At 40.4% G+C, this 17,406-nt stretch overlaps 5 protein-coding genes across 9 annotated transcripts in view; 1 reads left to right on the forward strand and 4 right to left on the reverse strand.

Moving 5' to 3' along the window:
- Positions 1–2,577, reverse strand: part of api5 (apoptosis inhibitor 5) — a 7,651-nt gene extending 5,074 nt beyond the window's left edge. The window contains exons 1-4 of the mRNA XM_019894867.1: positions 2,506–2,577; positions 825–986; positions 634–727; positions 43–108 (exon numbers count right to left, since the gene is read on the reverse strand). Of these exons, the coding sequence (XP_019750426.1) occupies positions 43–108; positions 634–727; positions 825–986; positions 2,506–2,577 (394 nt within the window). The remainder of the gene's footprint in view (positions 1–42; positions 109–633; positions 728–824; positions 987–2,505) is intronic.
- An 876-nt stretch (positions 2,578–3,453) lies between these two features.
- On the reverse strand, positions 3,454–9,335 carry samm50 (SAMM50 sorting and assembly machinery component). Its single transcript, XM_019894879.1, has 15 exons — positions 9,162–9,335; positions 7,883–7,993; positions 7,700–7,801; positions 7,542–7,629; positions 6,921–7,027; positions 6,714–6,844; positions 6,263–6,350; positions 6,057–6,185; positions 5,578–5,649; positions 5,414–5,500; positions 5,245–5,315; positions 4,927–4,994; positions 4,679–4,825; positions 4,095–4,236; positions 3,454–3,607 (listed from the first exon to the last, which is right to left on the reverse strand). The coding sequence occupies exons 1-15, from the start codon at positions 9,180–9,182 to the stop codon at positions 3,562–3,564; spliced, it is 1,410 nt and encodes a 469-aa protein (XP_019750438.1). The 5' UTR covers positions 9,183–9,335; the 3' UTR covers positions 3,454–3,561.
- Positions 9,336–9,909: 574 nt separating this feature from the next.
- On the reverse strand, positions 9,910–11,594 carry efcab10 (EF-hand calcium binding domain 10). Its single transcript, XM_019894762.1, has 4 exons — positions 11,230–11,594; positions 10,371–10,535; positions 10,202–10,292; positions 9,910–10,115 (listed from the first exon to the last, which is right to left on the reverse strand). The coding sequence occupies exons 1-4, from the start codon at positions 11,342–11,344 to the stop codon at positions 10,070–10,072; spliced, it is 417 nt and encodes a 138-aa protein (XP_019750321.1). The 5' UTR covers positions 11,345–11,594; the 3' UTR covers positions 9,910–10,069.
- Positions 11,595–12,179: 585 nt separating this feature from the next.
- uqcc6 (ubiquinol-cytochrome c reductase complex assembly factor 6) lies at positions 12,180–13,204 on the reverse strand. Of its 2 annotated transcripts, none has more exons than XM_019894764.1 (3): positions 13,080–13,204; positions 12,788–12,937; positions 12,180–12,417 (listed from the first exon to the last, which is right to left on the reverse strand). In XM_019894764.1, the coding sequence occupies exons 2-3, from the start codon at positions 12,893–12,895 to the stop codon at positions 12,304–12,306; spliced, it is 222 nt and encodes a 73-aa protein (XP_019750323.1). In that variant the 5' UTR covers positions 12,896–12,937; positions 13,080–13,204; the 3' UTR covers positions 12,180–12,303. The 2 variants fall into 2 exon arrangements, with proteins under 2 accessions (XP_019750323.1, XP_019750322.1); XM_019894763.1 differs by having other exon boundaries at positions 13,019–13,201.
- Positions 13,205–13,300: 96 nt separating this feature from the next.
- On the forward strand, positions 13,301–17,294 carry tdg.2 (thymine DNA glycosylase, tandem duplicate 2). Of its 4 annotated transcripts, XM_019894744.1 has the most exons (10): positions 13,310–13,417; positions 13,632–13,703; positions 14,811–15,163; positions 15,335–15,561; positions 15,715–15,784; positions 15,993–16,128; positions 16,237–16,319; positions 16,443–16,537; positions 16,613–16,784; positions 16,872–17,294. In XM_019894744.1, the coding sequence occupies exons 1-10, from the start codon at positions 13,407–13,409 to the stop codon at positions 16,979–16,981; spliced, it is 1,329 nt and encodes a 442-aa protein (XP_019750303.1). In that variant the 5' UTR covers positions 13,310–13,406; the 3' UTR covers positions 16,982–17,294. The 4 variants fall into 4 exon arrangements, with proteins under 4 accessions (XP_019750304.1, XP_019750303.1, XP_019750301.1 ...); XM_019894745.1 differs by lacking the exon at positions 13,632–13,703 and having other exon boundaries at positions 13,301–13,417; XM_019894742.1 differs by having other exon boundaries at positions 13,313–13,703.
- The last annotated feature ends 112 nt before the right edge of the window (positions 17,295–17,406 follow it).

The following is a 17,406-nucleotide window of genomic DNA, read 5'->3' on the forward strand; positions in this document are numbered from 1 at the left end:
GGGGGGGGGTGCAAATGCTAACTGAAACAAACAAACACGCACCTTTTGCGTCAATCTTGAAGATGGAAATCAGCGAAATGTTCACTTGGTTGAATTCTGCTGTATCATCTAAAAAAATTAACATATATGACACTTAAAAATGGGTTTTCGTTCAACACTGCCATAAAAATGAATGATACATTTATAAAAGAATGCAGTGGTACGTAACTCAATTTACTCATATAGACAATCAATTTCCCCAGGAGAAATGGAACTAAGTGCCAATAATCCATTCCAGACCGCAAAAAAAATAAATAAATAAAAAAAAAAAATAAAAATAAAAAAAAACCCTAACATTTTTCCGGGCTTGTTGTTTGTATAGTTTTCTTGAATAAAAATAGCATCGTATGGTCTAGAACATTGGTTGTCAAATGGGGGTCATATGAGCGAGCTTCAAGAGGGACGTGAGATTTTAAAATATATTTAAAAAGTAGCAACCGTACAAAATTATTTTAAAAGTGCTCCAGCACTCTGTTTTAAGTCATTTTTTTCCCCCAAACCAAAAATGTTTTCCACTGATTAGGGGGTACTTGGCTGAAAAAATATTTCACAGGTCAAGTCAAGGTACTACTTTACTTTCTATACATCCAGTACCTGTCTGGAGTAGTTGGGTGAGAATATCTGCCACCTTGAGGATGTTGTCGCCAGTCGCAAACCGCGGGAGCTCTTTAATAGCCTGCCGCCGAATCTGGACCAAAGTGAACAGGCAGTCGTAAGATATTAACAGTGAATGAACGTGGCCTGAGAATAAATCTTGAGCGACTGCACATAGTCGTCACACTTACTGACACGTCGTCATCTTCACAGAGATCCAGCTGGGCATTGATGGCTGCGTCCGACAACTCGGGGAAGCTGCTGAAGAACTTGGGGATGAATTGAGCCGCCAGGCGCTTCTCCTTGGGCCCGCCCTTCACGCCATCCAAGATGACTTGGTAGGCATCTTTGTGCTGCAGAATGCAAAGAACAAGGAACTAATTGGTTTTGTGCGTGTGTTTAACATTACTGAAGACACTGACTGATTTCCTCATTCCCAAAAAGTAAATTGATGTTAGAGTAAATACAGGCAAACTGCGGTGGGGTGTGGGAAGCAAAGCTATGATGAATTAAAAAAAAAAAATGAAAACTCATGCTAAGATAGAAAAATATGTTTGAATATGTAAATGTGACTATAATAAGAACAAATAGAGAAGTCTAGAACAAAAGTTATTCTAAAGCAGTTTTGGACAGGTGTCGAACGAAGGAAAACTGAAGAGGAGTTTTAAGTAAAAGAAGGAAGGATACATAATGAACAGCAGCAGGTCGGGACAGATTGAGGACAGTGGTCAGGGGGGAAAACAGTTCTGTGGTGGAAGCAAGGCAAAAGTGACTATGAAGAGAGAAGAAGAAGAAATAAATGCGTCAGAGGGAAAGAAGGATGGGTGTAATGAAAGTAGGAAGGAAGGATACAAGAAGGAAGGTCTGAGGTGGAAGGAAGGTAAGAAAAAATCAAGGTTAAGTGACTGACAAAAATAGAACGATGCATGAATAAAACCTGGTATGATGCACGGAATCAAGGAAACAGAAAAACAAGCTTAAACAAAGGTGAGAAAGAATGCATAAAAAATAGGTGTGATACAAGGAAGGAAGGAAGAGAAAAAACACGTCTGAGATGAAAGGAAGGAGTGAAGAAGTTAGGCAGAAAAGCAAATTTAAGATGAGGGAGAAAGTAAACGAAGACAGGAAAAGAAAAAAAGAAAGGACAAGGAAGGTAATGAAGAAAGGAGGTCTGAGGTGGGAGGAGGGCAAAAAGGAAAGGAATGAGGTAAGGAAGGAAGGCCAGAAGTAAGGACACAGAATTTAAAAAAAAAGTTGTGATGGAGGGCAAGGGGAAAGGAGGTCATGTCGACTAGTAGCTTTCAGTGAAGGAAAAAGGATGGTGGTGGATTGAGGGAAGGAAGGAACGAAGGCAAAAATGAAAGGAGTAAGGAAGGAAAAGAGGCCAGGGGAAAGAAAGAGGGGAAGGAAAACAGGACCGAGTCAAACTCCAAAAAGAAGGAAGGAACAAATAATAGCAGACGTTTCAGCCAAGGAAAGATGGATACAAGGAAGGGGGGGGGGGGCAAATACACATGATCGAAATGTCATCAAATTAAAAGATTTCACAGTACGTCCCTACCTTCTGCGGATCCCGGTATTAATGGAATATGTTAATATTTTTTAAAGTCAGACGGGACAAATGCTTTCAAAGTCCGAGTGCCCTCTCATTACGAACAAAACAAAACGTGGCTCGTAGCACCTTCGACTGTGAATTAACATGGCACCATCACAAGGCTAACAGCTAGATGCTAGCTTAGCACCCCCCACTCACAACATAAGCTTACGTAAGCTAGCAGCCAGCAACATTGGCCTGAAAATGAAGATTTGGCGTTTTCTAGACGCGACATAAGCAATGCAGAGGCTTTATTTTTTGGTATTTTCTTCATTTACCTGGCTGACGTCGTCCTTGGCATCAGCAAGGACCCCGTAGCTTCGATAGAGATCCTCGATAGTGACCGCCATCAGCGTGCGTCCGATGTGCCTGTCTGGCGCTCAGCTCAATGCAAAAACAAACAAGACGCCAAAATAATCCCCTTTGGTTCTTTTTTTATGCTGTTTAACGGGGTGCTGGCACTATTTTGCACTACTTCGTTGTGAACGTAGCACCAAAGAAGGCGAGCAGGGTGGCGAAATTTCGAGAAGCTTGTGAATAATGAGCCCCAGTAATTGTCCGCCAACCCAGCAACGTTCTATGGACGAGAGGAAGGCTAAACGAAGCAGCTACGGAAGTGACGACGGCGCGCATGTGCAGGTTTGGCCAACCACAAGGCGAGATGAAGAAACACGTGACATAAAGTTGAGCAAAAAATGCCGCGCAGTTATGGCGCTCATTTGACGCATGCATCCATTCATACATCCATTTTGTATTCAGTGGTGGCAAGTGTAATTTTAGAAATATTGATTTAACCTACTCGAGTAAAATAAAACGTAAACTCAGAAATGCACAGTTACTTAAAAGGACAGTGTGTAAAAATAAGTTGATTTTTCACGGTTTGTAATAAAATAACACTATTAAATTTAATAATGTGCAAAAAATATGTTCTTTGACATCGACGTATTTTTTATGTAATTGTAGGTGAAGTAATCGCTAATTATATTACATGAGATGCACCTCCCCTTAACAACAGAAAAAAATAAATACATTGCCTGTATGATTTCAGATAGACGGAAATGTTTTAAACACCAAAGACTGTTGGTTATGAAGCTGGTTATCAAGGGATCAGAACTCATTTGTACATCTACAGAGCATTATACTCAATTGGTAGCTGTTCATCTTCACCTTGTAGCTTGATGACTTGTTGAGCTCTCCAAAGATTAATAAACACAGGGCAATGCTAATTCAGTGCAAACATATTTATCAACAAAGTGATAAGTTGCAAACAAACATCTACTACAAGCAGTCTTCCCTTTCAGCAACAAGACTGGCATTCCTGTTGAACGGCGGCTTCAGAGAAACCGTATTCCTGCCCCAAATTGGACCCCATCACATATCCTGGAAGACAGCAGTCAAAAGAAAACAATGAATGATCAAGTTTGGTTAAATTAAAGCGGGCATTTTATGGAAATTTGACTTTCCCATGTCTTGGATACAAATAGCTGTGTGTCTGGAATGCCTGCCCTTGCACCCGTGAGTGAGCTTTTTCTCCCATCAATCCCCCAAATGTGGCAGGTGTGAGTTTCAATGTGCTTCATTCTGAACATAGCCTCAAACCAGTTCCCCCCCTTCATTTTCGTTTCCAGTTGTGCCATATAGGTTACAAAATGGTGGAAAATGTTTTGAAATTATTTACTTCTGTCCTTTATCGTATTACAAAAGCCTGGCATTTGAACAAGGGTATCCACGACAGCTGGCATATACTTCATTTTTCGCAGGCATCACAATGCCTTTGTGAAAAATAAAGTACGTTTCATTTCAATGAAAAACAACCCTCCCACCTGTGAACATCAAGATGGCATTTGTAAGTCGACAGCATCTTTACCTGTCTCCACTCTGAACTCCCATGGGAATGCAGTAATTCAGCTCCAGTCTCGCAATGTTGCCTAAACGCAACACAATGCCAAGCCCATATGACCAGCGGATGCACTCTGCCAGCTTCTTCAAATGTGCTTGAGGGCCCTCCCCTAAGCATGAGAAACGCAATGATCCTTATTCATTTATTTATTCATTTATTGGGGTAGGTTCAATTAGTTTTGATACACAACCTCCGAACACCATATTTTTCAGCATATTGATCAAGCGAAACCGTTTTAAGTAACATTCTGCAAGTATCTGTAAACATAAGTTTAAAGAGTTTAATGACGAAGGAGTATTGCAAAAGTGAGGTGCATCACCGACGTTTTGTTTGAATATTCGTAGTGTATAAAGAAGTTAACCATTAAAAGGTAAAGGTTCAAAGATGAATGACATGATTGAAAAGGGCTAGTCACTTCAAAATTATGCCTAACGTGTCATTTTTAACATTTTGAGCTCGATATTACGGTAAAATTCCAAGCTCTGGGATGTTCACCTTCAGTTTTTTTTTTATTTTATTTTTTTATGTTTGTTTTTTAGGAGCTAACCCACCGTAGTTGAGGTTACAAAGGTTCCCGGCGTTGAGGAAGAAATGCGTTCGGAAGAGGTCGCCGAAGCCCCCCCTGCCAGGCCGGAAGGGCAGCGGAGTGTAGAGGTGAACGCCACCCGCCCAGTAAGCTTCTCCTCCCAGGTAATCGCCTGTCATACCAATTAAAAAACAAAATGACACCAAAAAAAAAAAAACTATGAAAATATTTTAAAATTAGCATCGAGGCTAACAGCGTAGCCAACCATCTCACCTTCACTTTGCGGGCCCATGCTGTACATGCTGAAACCACGAATACTGGTCGGCCCACCCAGATAAAACCTGGAAGGACGACATAGGAAGTTATGACAGAGAGGTTAAAAACATTTTTTTTAAAAGTTATAAATAAAAAGTCTGCTTTGCTTTGACTTATGTCATTCCCATTGTGGAGACTCCTACAACATTATCTAGCGATTTACCGATCGAGCTATCTACCTGCCAACCGACTGGCCCCACCCATAGAGTGTCCAATTTTTGATGTTTATTTGGCGGATTCGCAATGACAAAGGGGTTACAAGAAAATATGAAGTACCTGTCTGCTATGCTTGTTGGCTTGTCACCAATAGGCAACAGCAAACCGCCCCACAAGGAGGCAGACAGAACCTGGAAGAAAAAAAACAAATATGAGGCTTTGGTGAAGACAATTCTAATATAAACTGCGATCATTTTTACAGGTTAAAAAAAAAAAGTGTAAATCTCACGGAGTCCCAGAAGAGGCTTTTATTGAGCTGGATTTCAAAGTCCTCCTTGAGGAAACTGGCATCTCCTCCCGTGTAACCAGCAAGCTCCTACACGTCACATCAATTATTCCGTAAATTAGGTCATTCATGTGGTTGTGGTTTAAGGCGTGCGGTCTGCAACCGACCTGATGGATTTTCAAGAGGCCACCTTTCCTGGGCAGGATGGAGGAGTTTCTGGTGTCGATGACCATGGCATGCTTAAAAAAAAAAAAAAAAATCATTTTGGCTGTTTATTACCTTCCGTTTTGAGATGATTGAATTGGGGTCTTTGTTGCCCTTAAGTTACACACCCAAATTATTAAATGCTTCACTCGTTGTGTACTTTTTTTTAAAAATCACGTATATTACAAAAATAATTGACATAACTGTACCTGTAGTTTCAAAGTCATTTAAAAAAACAGTTTAACCCTTTGAGGGACAGCAGTTACTACAGTGGACAGTTTATCATGTTCTCAGGTTACAGGGTGCATAAAAGGGTTAATTGGAAATTCATTTATTAGTGGAACCTGATTGTCTTTTATAGTACATAACCTTGTTGTTGTTTGCAGCTGTGCGTTTCCTGTGATATTAAGATTATGTCATCTGGGATTTGAAGACAAAATACCGCGAGTGATGACTTGAGAGAATGTCCACTCTCTTCCCGGACAGCGAAGGAGGCGGTGCGAGCCAGACATCCTAAATCTCTCCACACGCCTTCCCACTTCAGGGTTTGGTTGGTCTTCCATACAGGGAACTTGAGCAAGGATGGACAGCAAGACATTAAAATCCTTTTCCACAATGACGATCGTATGAAGATTTGTCGTCTTTTACATTTAGCTCGACTGAGACGCCACGATCCGTCTCCCTCAGCGAACTCCACGGAAACTGTCCGGTTACTTTGTAGGCGTTGAGTGTGATGCTGAGGGGAGAGAAAAAAATAAAATAAAAAAGAGACGGAAAGTCACTTCACGGCACAACATTCCTCTCCTATTCCACGGCAAAAACGAAACAAGATTATCAGATGTATTGTCAAGCAATTGGAGAATCTTGATGCAAGCGGTCGCTAATAAATCTAGTAAAAGGTTTTCTATTTCATAGTTTGGCTTCAATTTCTAAAACGAACATTCACTTTCTCTTCATCAGTATTCAGTATACACTGAAACTATGCAGAAGGAGAGGCAAGTTATAAATGTCGCGGCGAAAAATTCATACGCAAATATATGTCGTGTTGCGCTCCTAATTGTCAACACATGACACTATGAGAGCTATGAGCGATACTTACTTGCGTTCAAAGTTCCCCACTTGCGGTTTGAAAAAGGAAAGGCCGTAGGAAGTCTCTTTGGTGCCGTAGGAGAACTGAAAGGTGAGCTTCTCGGCCCGGCCAAACACATTGGGTAGCTTCATTCCGAGCACCTGCCGTGATGCATGATTGTACCATCGTTTAGTGGCGCCAATTCAAGCGAGACCATCCATCCAATTGCGCACTCACCATGCTTCCTTCATTGTTCCCGACCATAGTGTTGTAACTGCCTGTCATCCGCCTCAGCTCGGTGACCTCGAACGTCACATCGAGGCCGTTGGGGAGAGCGTCTTCACCTGAAACATAAGCGGTAGCAAAAGTTAGCTCTAGAAGTGCTCCACAAATAAAGTTGAATTGGATTTGAATTGATTGCTGTTTTTTTTTTTTTTAAACAATTCATTTTTTCCAAAATGTCCACTTCTGTGCCTTTCTGTTACTCTACCAGTCTCTCTGCTGCAATCAAAGCCTGGCAATTTTTAGGGTGCCATCTTGGTCAAATGATGTCGAAATGTGAACAGCATTGATGGAATGGACTGTTTAAGAACCAATTGTAATTGAACCAGGAAACGTGTTGGTCCATTCATGATCAAACACCCGTTCAGCCTTTAGTTTCGAGAACAGGAAAATGCAAAAAGAAAATAAACATTGAACAGTTGGTGTGTCCATTCAAAAGTTTTGAGAAGCTCATATTGAATTCACCTGAAAATATTATAGTGAATTTTTAGGTTCACCTGCAAATTTTGCACAACATCCAAATAACCCCAACATGATGTGACTCGTGTATAGTGTCGTATTTTGTGGCTGATGTACCCCTGGAGGTGTCAATAACAACTTCGACTTTCCGGAAGATTCCAAGACGAAGCAGCTTCTGCCTGGCTTCGTGGGATCTTTTCATTACCTGAAATAACAAAGCAGCAGTGTGGAGTCAGTTAACAGGCTGTAGTTTCCCTTTGATTTCCAGTACGTACATCGATTAAATTCCTTGCTCGGAAAACATCAGAGATCTCATAGGAAAGCAGGTCCTCCTTGGTCCTCCCGAGCCCGTCTATATGCACCCGCTGGACCACCACCTTTGGATATTAAAATAGCAGAAGGAAATGTCATTTCACAAAGTTGTTTTGTGGCGCGTTTGGCAACTACATGGATCTTACATCCTTGTTTTCCAGAATTTCCTGCTTGGGTTCCTGCTCCATATCAGGAGGCTCAATGTCGTCAGCGTGAACTCCCAGCTCAGGACCCTGCATGGGCAGAGGGTCCAGGCTCTGCAACACCACGGAGAAAAGAAACGACCATCAAGAGGCACGCTGTGACTCAAGTGAAACAATTACATCATTTCCTGAAAGATATTATCTATGGAATAATAAGTTATTTGCACAAGTATTTCTTTTGTTATGCACACTTGTCAGCGATTTTCACAACACTCAATTAGGTACACCTACATCATCTAGTCTTTTGAATGGCATGCAATACAAGAGGAGTTGCATCAAACAAATTAGGTTTTACAAAGATAATCATGATGTTACTGTATAATATAGCAACATCTGCATTGTAGCCTACTTTAATCACACAATCCGAAAGCAGTTGTTGTTTAGACGCTACAAAATTCAGAATGCATTTTTCTGAGAAATTGTGGGTGAAACCTGAGCAGCTGACACTGACATGAAATGCTGTGGAATGAATTGAATTGTTAACATGTAGAATGTGAGACCTAAAGTTGGAAGGGTTTGAATCAGTCAAGAAATATGGAAGGAGAGTGTCGATGGCAAATATTTGTCCCATTTGTAATACTAAATGCGATCCTGAAAATGGTGGCAATTTCAGGAACTTGCCAAATAGTTTTCCAGCTGAGCGATGTCCTGAAGGAGCATGTAAATAGACTTTGAATGGCTTGAATAGGACAAAGGGACAAAATAGTGCCAGTAAAAAAGGTTTCAAAACAATATTGGTTGAGTACATGTGAATATTCTTCACACAAGTACAAGGACAATAAACTTAAATTACTGATTCTGCTCATCATGCAGTCTTATTATATCTTATTATACAGTCGGAGTCTATCAAACAAAATGTCATTGAGTGCATAACACAGTACAGTACATCTCCATAATGTCAGTCTTTCGACTCCCAGATAAAAATAAATAAAACAGTGGTGTCAAGAAGACAACGAGCTGGCATCTTATACAAAGCAAACCGAAAACGTCAGCATCGTGGTGTTAAATGTTTAAAATGCACGGTAGACAAGATGTGATTGAGGAGGTCCAAATGTGCATACTTTGTTCGACAAACAAGCGCCGTGCATTAGCCACCAATGCCCCAAATCTCGTTGAAGGGTGGACGGACGCTGTCACCGAGGGCCTCCCTTTTCTTCTCAGCAGCCACACACGCCGAGAGGTCAAACGCCCAAAGCAACGCGTTGCCGTCGCATTTTCTTACCCTGGCGTGGACGGTGCCCATGCTTAGATCCACGCGACGGCGACCCGATGGAAAACAGCGACAGTTGACAGAGGGGGGGCACACGCAAAAAGCAAACACTCAAGACTATTACGCGGAGACAGGAGAAAGGGCTTCACTCAAGGAGGCAGCCATGTCATTTCCGGAATTCGGCTTGGCCACGCCTACCAGCAGGCGGCCATTGCTCGTTTGGTGATAAAATGTCGTAAAAATACAAAACATAAATACAGTAAGTATATTAACATGTACAGAAAACAATTTAAAATAGAAATACAGTAAACATGAATACCCAGAAATGAAATACAGTAAATATATATTCAAAATAAAATACAATGTCAGGAAACACAGGAACAAAAATAAAATTCTGTAAATGTATAAAAGTAAAATCAGATCGTCTTAATGCTATTAATCATTCTGTCAAATGGATGTGTGAAAAATGTGTCGAGTTCAGATGATGAAAATGTAGATCATAAATAATTTACTTGCACTGCTGTCCGCAATTCCATATAATACTGTAAATCATCCCACTGCATTAGTGTTCACGTCTTTAAGTATAAGCAAATCTTTGCTCCAATAATTGCTACGAGCACTTTGCATCAATAGCCTGCTGTAGATACTGTATAGCTGGGGCCACCAATATGGTACCAGCGGGCACCGGGTAGCTTTCAAGGACCACATGAGTACCCCGCGTACCTGTTTAAGGAAAAAAAAATAAAAAATCCAACTCAAATATGTTTTGCTGTTTTATTCTTTTATTTATCAGGGTCTGCATTGTTATAAAATAATGTCATGCAATCATGTTGGTCTGTATCACAGCGAATACTGGAAAAACATTGCAAAAGTGTATAAAGAGACTAAGAAACTGTTACTTTTAGGAGTAAATTTTAAATTTAAGGTTGTTTGTATGTCGCTGAGCATTTCTCCAAGCTAAGCATCCTGTAACAATAAGAGAACATGATGTTATATTTTTAAATCATTGAAGTAAAAAAAAAAATAATAATAATTCTCATAACCTCTCTTACCCTTCTGTTATGAAAGTATCATAGGATATTTTGTCTTCGTTTACGCCGTCAGGACACTCATTTATGTCTTTCATGCCCAATGAGATGAGAGCTGTGGAAAATATAAGGCTCTTTTAATAGTACAGTATGATGAAAAAATATAAATTTTCATGAGTTGTGACGCGCTCACCCTGTTTGTACCGTGCAAACGAGACATGTCTTTCATTAGCTGGGTCCACTATACCAAACGCTGCATCCAGGTTAGAAGGGCTGAGGAGACTGGGTGCTTTTTGGCCACTATCTCGAGCTTGTTTTAGCTGTGTGAGTTTCTCGATCAGAAACTCTTTGGGATCATCTGAATAAAAAGGACAAATGATTCCAAGTTGAGATGCCTATCAACTAAAAGGATAGCAAAGTACAAGGAAGACTTTTGCCAAAAAAACTAGGAGTGCATCCATCCATTTTCTGCTTATCCATGAATAGTAAGGTGCACAAAAAAGGCCAATGGATTGAGTAAAATAACAAACGACACAATAAAAATAAATAAAATGTGTGAAACAGATGAAAAGTGACGTCCAATCAACCTGAAACACGCTTAAAATGTAAACGAAATGCTAAATAGGTGAAAGGTCAGTAAAATGTTAAGAATAAAAGCTAAGGTAGTCTGAATCAGTTAAAAGCGAAACAAAAAGGATGACTAATGAGCGATTCCAAACAAGCGGAGCAACGGGAATTATCCAAGTTCACTGAAGTGGTTCAAATATTATTAATCATCATTTATATTTAAATGAAGAAAAACAAAATTTCATTGAACTTCTGTACATTTACAGAATGTTTATAAAGCTTGTAAAGACAAAAAAAATCTGAGAAACTACATGTACTTATACGATGATGAAAAAATTAATTGAATCCAAGAAAAGAACAGTTCAACAGTTAACAGCGAAGTGCTACTTTAGCTAACCTGCTAACTATCTGGTAAAAGCGAGTAGTTTTACCTCAAAAAGTGCCCTGAAAAAAAAGCAGTTGCTTATAATACATAAAAGGCTAACCGGGTCTATAAAAGAAGAGCATGCTGGTGAGGTTTTTCATGAGATCGAAGATTTTGTGTTTTTCCAGGTACGCAGAAGCTTCTTTCTCTCGTTCGGTCGGCATCTTGTCATCCATCCTGTTTGTTAATATCGGTTGCTAGGATACGACCCTGCTTCACCAAAAAAAAAAAAAAAAGGGTCTGACATTGTTCCAACAAATTTAAAACAATAAAACCCGTTTATTTCGTACATATATAAATGTTGCTACACTTATTTGATTCATATAAAACATAATTACACAAACATTTATATCAGGCAACTAAAAAATGCAATGTATTCTTTTTTTTACACATCCAGCCATCAATTTTATTTTATATTTATCCCCAGGAGACGATCCGAGCCGTCTTTTCAGTGAGAGGCAGCCAGTATTTGTTTGCCAGCCAATATCGCAGAGTACTTCAGACGAACAAGAATTTCCACTCACACTAACAACTATGGAAACTTTCGAGCTTTCATGCTTGTCTTGCAGAAGCCAGAGAACCTGGGGAGTTTTGAAAACCCACACCAGCATCAGGAGAGCATGTAAACGCTAAAGGGCTGAGCTGAAATTCAAAGCTGAAACCTGTGAGACAGATGCGCTCACCACTCAAACACCATGCTGTCGCACATTCGGGTATGGTACTGATTTAATACAACGAAGCTGCTGAAAGTTAAACTGCTGTGGTGCTTTGATTTAGAATTTTACTCCTCAGAAAAGAAAATATGCTTCTAAAAGCAGTGCCTTTCAATTATTTTCTGTTACGCGTCCCCGTGAAGACCTCCATCTTATATTCAAATTTATGTTACATGGAGTCAGCCCACCTGCCACCATTTAAAGTGCTGGATAACCTCAAATAAATTTCAGATGTTCAAATAACATTTTCCTGACATTTTGGAGCGGTCTGTTCCTTTAAAAACAAAACACCAGACTATGAAAAGTCCATTTAATGTTCACACTGTTGTCTACCTACAAATATGTTGAAACCAATGATTACTGTCTGTGATAAATATTCACCGCCCTGAGACCATTTCCATTATATATATATTATTTCCATATTAGTTCATCTTGGGTTTTGCTTCCATTTGCTGCTGTACGGCTGCTTCTCTGAGTTGGAAGCCTCGTAATTCTGTCCGAAGCTCGCCAGGCTTTGGTGGGACCTCTGGTATAGTCTGATGGAAAAAGAAAAGCACAGTTTCAGAAACAAACGATCTACTTGTGCACTACTTTTAAAGTGAAAATGGACTTGAACAACTCAGAGAGGTCATTTAGTGTTGTCACAATTTATCGACCTTGATACTGGTATGTTCGGCAGCACCACGGCAACAGCTTACAATTTATAAAGCAGTGGAATACTAGCTGACAGCTAAATGTCTAAGTTATTTGTATTAACTCGAAAAATTACTACTGTATAAGAATACTAACAAGTCTTATGGCATGAAAACATTTGTTGTTTACTACTTAAGATATAAAGCCTTCAGGCGGTATAAAATCTCATTGAATATTGAAGATAATAGGTCTCCTTCAATTCAGCCCTCTCACCAGGTCGGGTAAGTAGTACTGGTGGACCGCCTGTGCCCCTGCAAACATGGCCAATATACTGGCTCCGTACATCCTCAGGTAACGAGTCCACGACACCCCAGCGGGCATTTTTGCGCTGCTTCAACGAGGAACACCATGCACACTTGCAGACTGTGAACAAACATGTGTCATGCCATCAATGTCAACGCTGCACGTTGCTCAGTTGAGAAGCTATCTGGCTGTACTACTCACGTTTTAATAAAGAGGTGCCTAACAAAGTAAGCGTTCCACACTTTAACGTTTGTTTACCAACCTTGCGAGCCTAATCCATTACCAGACTTGTGAACAAGTTGTTTACAACTCATTCTCAAGGATTGTCGGTCATCGGGACAAGAACGGGTCACATTCTGAAAAGATTACATCCGGGTTGTATTCATTGCATCAACCAACGCAATTCTCCTTTTTTCCAATGAGTGGCGGTAGTGCGCATAATTGCCAGGAGCATGAGACGATGAAGAAGAAGGAAACGGTGCGCCTTCCGACCTTTAGGTGGCAGTAAGCGAACACGTCGCAAAGTTTCAATGTTCTTTGTTTTGGAATCGCTTTCCTGCCCCCAAGTCTCAAAATCAGAAGCCATAAAATGTATGACAGGTATGTCAAATTTCACATATATCTGATAGTTTTATCCCACAAGAAGCATATCATTTAAAATAGTCTGTTAAACGTAACGCAGACCGACAAGTGCCATTGTCCGTCGATGGTTTTTGTGATGCTAGCATTTTTTTACACGGCTTAGCTTCGTTCCTCTCACGCCTCAGCGAACCATTATCACGGCAACCCAATGAATGTTAATGTTTTTGTCAAGTAAATCGACAGTTAGTATGGAGGAAAACGAGTTTACACCATTGACGGTGCCTACGGATTATTTCCAGCAGTGGTGAGTTTTCCCTGCAAGTGGCCCATCTCCGAGGAATGCAGTCATCATCTCAATTGGTCATGTTTTCATTTTTCCCTTTTATTTGTCATTTTCGTGAATGCAGTGTCATTCACATAAATGTAAAAATAGTAAACAAGAGCATCGATTGATTCGTTTTTTTTATGATTTTATTTTGCATGTTGGTTGTATATGCACGACTCAAAAAAAATAATGGATGTTCGACATTTGGAAGACATTTCAGGATGAACCTAAAAGTCTTAATTTGACATCGGAACTGTTGTCCGACTACTGAGTGTTTCTGTCTAACAAAAATATTCACAACAGATGCTATTTACACTTTTTTTTGCCTCCTACAGTCGCTTCATATCACTTTTAGGTCGAGATCCTTGATATCCAATTTAAGGTCCATTTAAAATAACCTGTAAAAGAATATCGTGTATTTTAGGTTCATCCTCAACTTTCACCCCAAATCTCAATTTCCCACATTTTTTGAGTAGTCTAATGAGTGAATATCAATTGGTGTTGTGCAGTCATGATGTGTCTTCATTGATCACCAAATTATAAAGTGTCGTCTTATGTCGTATTCTTTTAAGGAAAGCGGTTTGAGCATTTATCTATCATCAGGTCCATGAACTCGTACACTCTTTATCCTCACTAGTGAGATAATTCAGATGTTTGATATTACTTTTTTTCAGACCGATACCAGTACGAGTACTCAACTTTTGAGTGGTCCCCGGAGGACCGAAACCACTAGTACCTATAACTCCTACATTTTTAAATAATAATAATCCATTTTATTTGAATGCACATTTTATTTGAAAGTGCTTCTCATAGTACTCAAAGATACTTTACAACAACAAAACCGGCGTTTTCGGGTTTTGACTATAACTACAGGCAACTAGTAGGACATTATTTTGTAACATGGATGGTATTTTAGCACACTAGTTGGACGACGACATGTTAACAGGGAGGCAAAATTGTGCACTAGTTGACACCTGCATACGACTACGGCTTGTATCACGAGCGAGGACAATGAGCATACGAGTACATGAACCTCATGCTGGGTGTCCAGGATATGCGACTCAATGCTTAAAATCTTGTTCCAAGGTACCAGTCAAGCCAGCAGCACCCTGAGGTGCAGCATGTGATGTCCCACCATAACCACTATAGCGAGGGGCCCAGGGATGAGCCAGTCATGGCCGAACTGTCGGTACACAGGGAACAGCCACTCTGCCAGGAGCAGTTTTATCAGAACTACTCCCACTACCAGGAGCCCGTCTACCAGCAAGATCAGCATCCTGCTTACCTGCACCAACAACAACAATATCCAGTACAACAGCAGCAGCAGGAGCCTCAGTTTGAACATGCAGTACAACACCACCAACCCCAGCATCAACATTCAACACAGGAGGAGGAGCTCAATGTTCAGCACCAACCTCCACCTGCTACTCCACCTCAAGGTAAATGGGATGTGTTCCTCCCTCCCACACACACACACACACACACACACATTTTTAAACCTTACTCTGCAGGCAAACACGATAGGAAATGGATGGATGAATGATGTTGAGCTTTGCATACAAGGAATGACAAAGTACATTTTCCATGAGGTGTCCGACATTTTTTCTTAGTGGTGAAGCCGGTGAAGAAAAAGCGAGGCCGCCCGCCCAAGAATCCGCGCGAAGGAGGTGGAGGGGGAGGTGGAGGAGGAGCGCTGAAAGAGGAAGAGGAGGATGCGAGCGAGGCGGCGGCAAAGAAGGCCAAAAGGACGCTGAATCGCTTCAACGGCATGTCAGTGGCTGAGGTTATGGCCAAAACGCTGCCTGACGTTATTACCTACAATCTTGACATTTTGATCGTGAGTTATAAAGAGCATACCGTATACGAATTGATTAATCATGAAACGTGTGCACAATTCTCAGAAGACACCTGGTCAGGGTATTTTATTTTTTTGTCTGAAGAGCGTGTGATTTTCTTTTGGATGCATTTCTATGGTAATATTTCTCCTCAGATTGGAATTAATCCAGGATTGATGTCTGCCTACAAAGGACACCACTACCCCAACCCTGGCAACCATTTCTGTATGTCTTCATTACTGAACTATTTTTCATTATTAGCGTAGTTTACCAACTTTGAACACTTGCGCAACCTATTTTCATTTTCGAACTTAAAATAAATTTTTACAAATGTATTTTTTAGGTTTTAAATATTGTCACCCTCCTAAAATAATGGCCCTGTGTTTTGAAAATAAATAAAATGACAGAGCATTCTATCCTGCTTTGTCTGCAGGGAAATGCTTATTTCTGTCTGGTTTCACTGAGCAGCAGCTGAACTTCATGCATGACGAGAGCCTGCCGGAGAAATACGGCATCGGCTTTACAAACATGGTAGAGAGGACCACACCTGGCAGCAAAGACCTTTCCAGGTGATTAGGGCTCATGTTTTTTAAAAAAAAAAAAAAAAGGTTACCAGTTCAGTTGATGCATTTTGGTATGTAAAAAGACATTGAAGCTTCTCATGTTTGTCTTCCCAGTAAGGAGATCCGTGAAGGAGGGCGACAGCTGCTTGAAAAGCTGCAAAAATACAAGCCGCTGATAGCAGCTTTTAATGGAAAAGGTACAACATCACGTGAAAAGACTATAATATAAAATTCCTATGCTGCCCAGTTGTAATGGTTATTTTTTTTTTTGACTTCCCCAAAGCTACAAATGGCTTGTATTCTGTCTTTTATCCTGTTAGGTATTTACGAAATATTCTGCAAGGAAATCTTTGGCGTGAAGGCCAAGAACCTGGACTTTGGCTTGCAGCCCTACAAGATCCCAGACACTGAAACGGTATATGACACACCACGTCCACAAATGACAAACATCCATCACGAAGAAGCCAAACTTTGTTCCTTTTTGGTCTAGGTGTGCTACTTGATGCCTTCCTCCAGTCCTCGTTGTGCCCAGTTCCCCCGCGCACAGGACAAAGTGCACTTCTACATCAAGCTGAAAGAGCTGCGAGACCACATGAAAGGTGTCGTACCTCGCCGTGAGGTGCTGGAGACCGACTATTCTTTTGACCTGCAGCAGGCTAAAGGTAAACCATCGCCGCATCCAGGAATCGCTGGATTCCTTCCGTTTATTTTATTTTATTTTATTTTTTTATTGCTTGACACTTGCGCAGAAGATGCAAAGAGGATCGCCATCAAAGAAGAGCAGATGGATCCCGAGTACGAAAGCTGTAGTGGTCAGCATGAGAATGTGAGGCAAAGTAATCCAGGAAACTTTTACTGAAGTTACATCAGGAAGGCAATTTTCCAAACTGGAATCGGCAAGCAAGAGGAATCAGACAGCATAATGCTGAATTTTCGTGGAATGCACCAAAACAAAAAAAGACTACACACGAATGTTTAATCCTACACTTCACTGTGCATGTACTGTACTAGGTTTAATATTTTCCACTATTTATTGCATTTGGTATCATCTTTTTTTTCTCCTTTGGTTTCTTATTTTTGTACTGTATTTTGAAATAATGGAATTGTGTGACCATCTGTGTAAACAAGTAATTTGTCTTTACGATTTTTATTAAAATCGTAATGAAGACCAATGCCTTGCTTTAGTTGTTTTTTTTGTACTGTAAAGTTAACATATTAATGAAAAAAAACTTGTTTAGTCAGATTTTCAACAAGTCAAACGTAGATTCTCAAAACTATTGTAGT

Source organism: Hippocampus comes, unplaced genomic scaffold, assembly GCF_001891065.2.
Source record: "Hippocampus comes isolate QL1 unplaced genomic scaffold, H_comes_QL1_v1.1 scaffold319, whole genome shotgun sequence".
Classification (NCBI taxonomy): Eukaryota; Metazoa; Chordata; class Actinopteri; order Syngnathiformes; family Syngnathidae; genus Hippocampus; species Hippocampus comes.

Bases quoted from the DNA above. Each gene is read 5' to 3' on its own strand.
- samm50 (XM_019894879.1), bottom strand. From the start codon at position 9,182: ATGGGCACCGTCCACGCCAGG. The intron at 6,351-6,713 runs GTAAGTATCGCT...CTCTCCCCTCAG, and splicing joins GTGGGGAACTTTGAACGCAA to CATCACACTCAACGCCTACA. The intron at 5,316-5,413 runs GTGAGATTTACA...TTTTTCTTCCAG, and splicing joins AAAGCCTCTTCTGGGACTCC to GTTCTGTCTGCCTCCTTGTG.
- efcab10 (XM_019894762.1), bottom strand. From the start codon at position 11,344: ATGGATGACAAGATGCCGACCGAACGAGAGAAAGAAGCTTCTGCGTAC. The intron at 10,536-11,229 runs GTTAGCCTTTTA...CTTTTTATTCAG, and splicing joins GCTCTTCTTTTATAGACCCG to ATGATCCCAAAGAGTTTCTG. The intron at 10,293-10,370 runs GTGAGCGCGTCA...TATTTTCCACAG, and splicing joins GTTTGCACGGTACAAACAGG to CTCTCATCTCATTGGGCATG.
- uqcc6 (XM_019894764.1), bottom strand. From the start codon at position 12,895: ATGCCCGCTGGGGTGTCGTGGACTCGTTACCTGAGGATGTACGGAGCC. The intron at 12,418-12,787 runs GTGAGAGGGCTG...TTTTTCCATCAG, and splicing joins AGTACTACTTACCCGACCTG to ACTATACCAGAGGTCCCACC.
- tdg.2 (XM_019894742.1), top strand. From the start codon at position 13,612: ATGTTAATGTTTTTGTCAAGTAAATCGACAGTTAGTATGGAGGAAAAC. The intron at 13,704-14,810 runs GTGAGTTTTCCC...TCTTGTTCCAAG, and splicing joins ACGGATTATTTCCAGCAGTG to GTACCAGTCAAGCCAGCAGC. The intron at 16,785-16,871 runs GTAAACCATCGC...ACACTTGCGCAG, and splicing joins TGACCTGCAGCAGGCTAAAG to AAGATGCAAAGAGGATCGCC.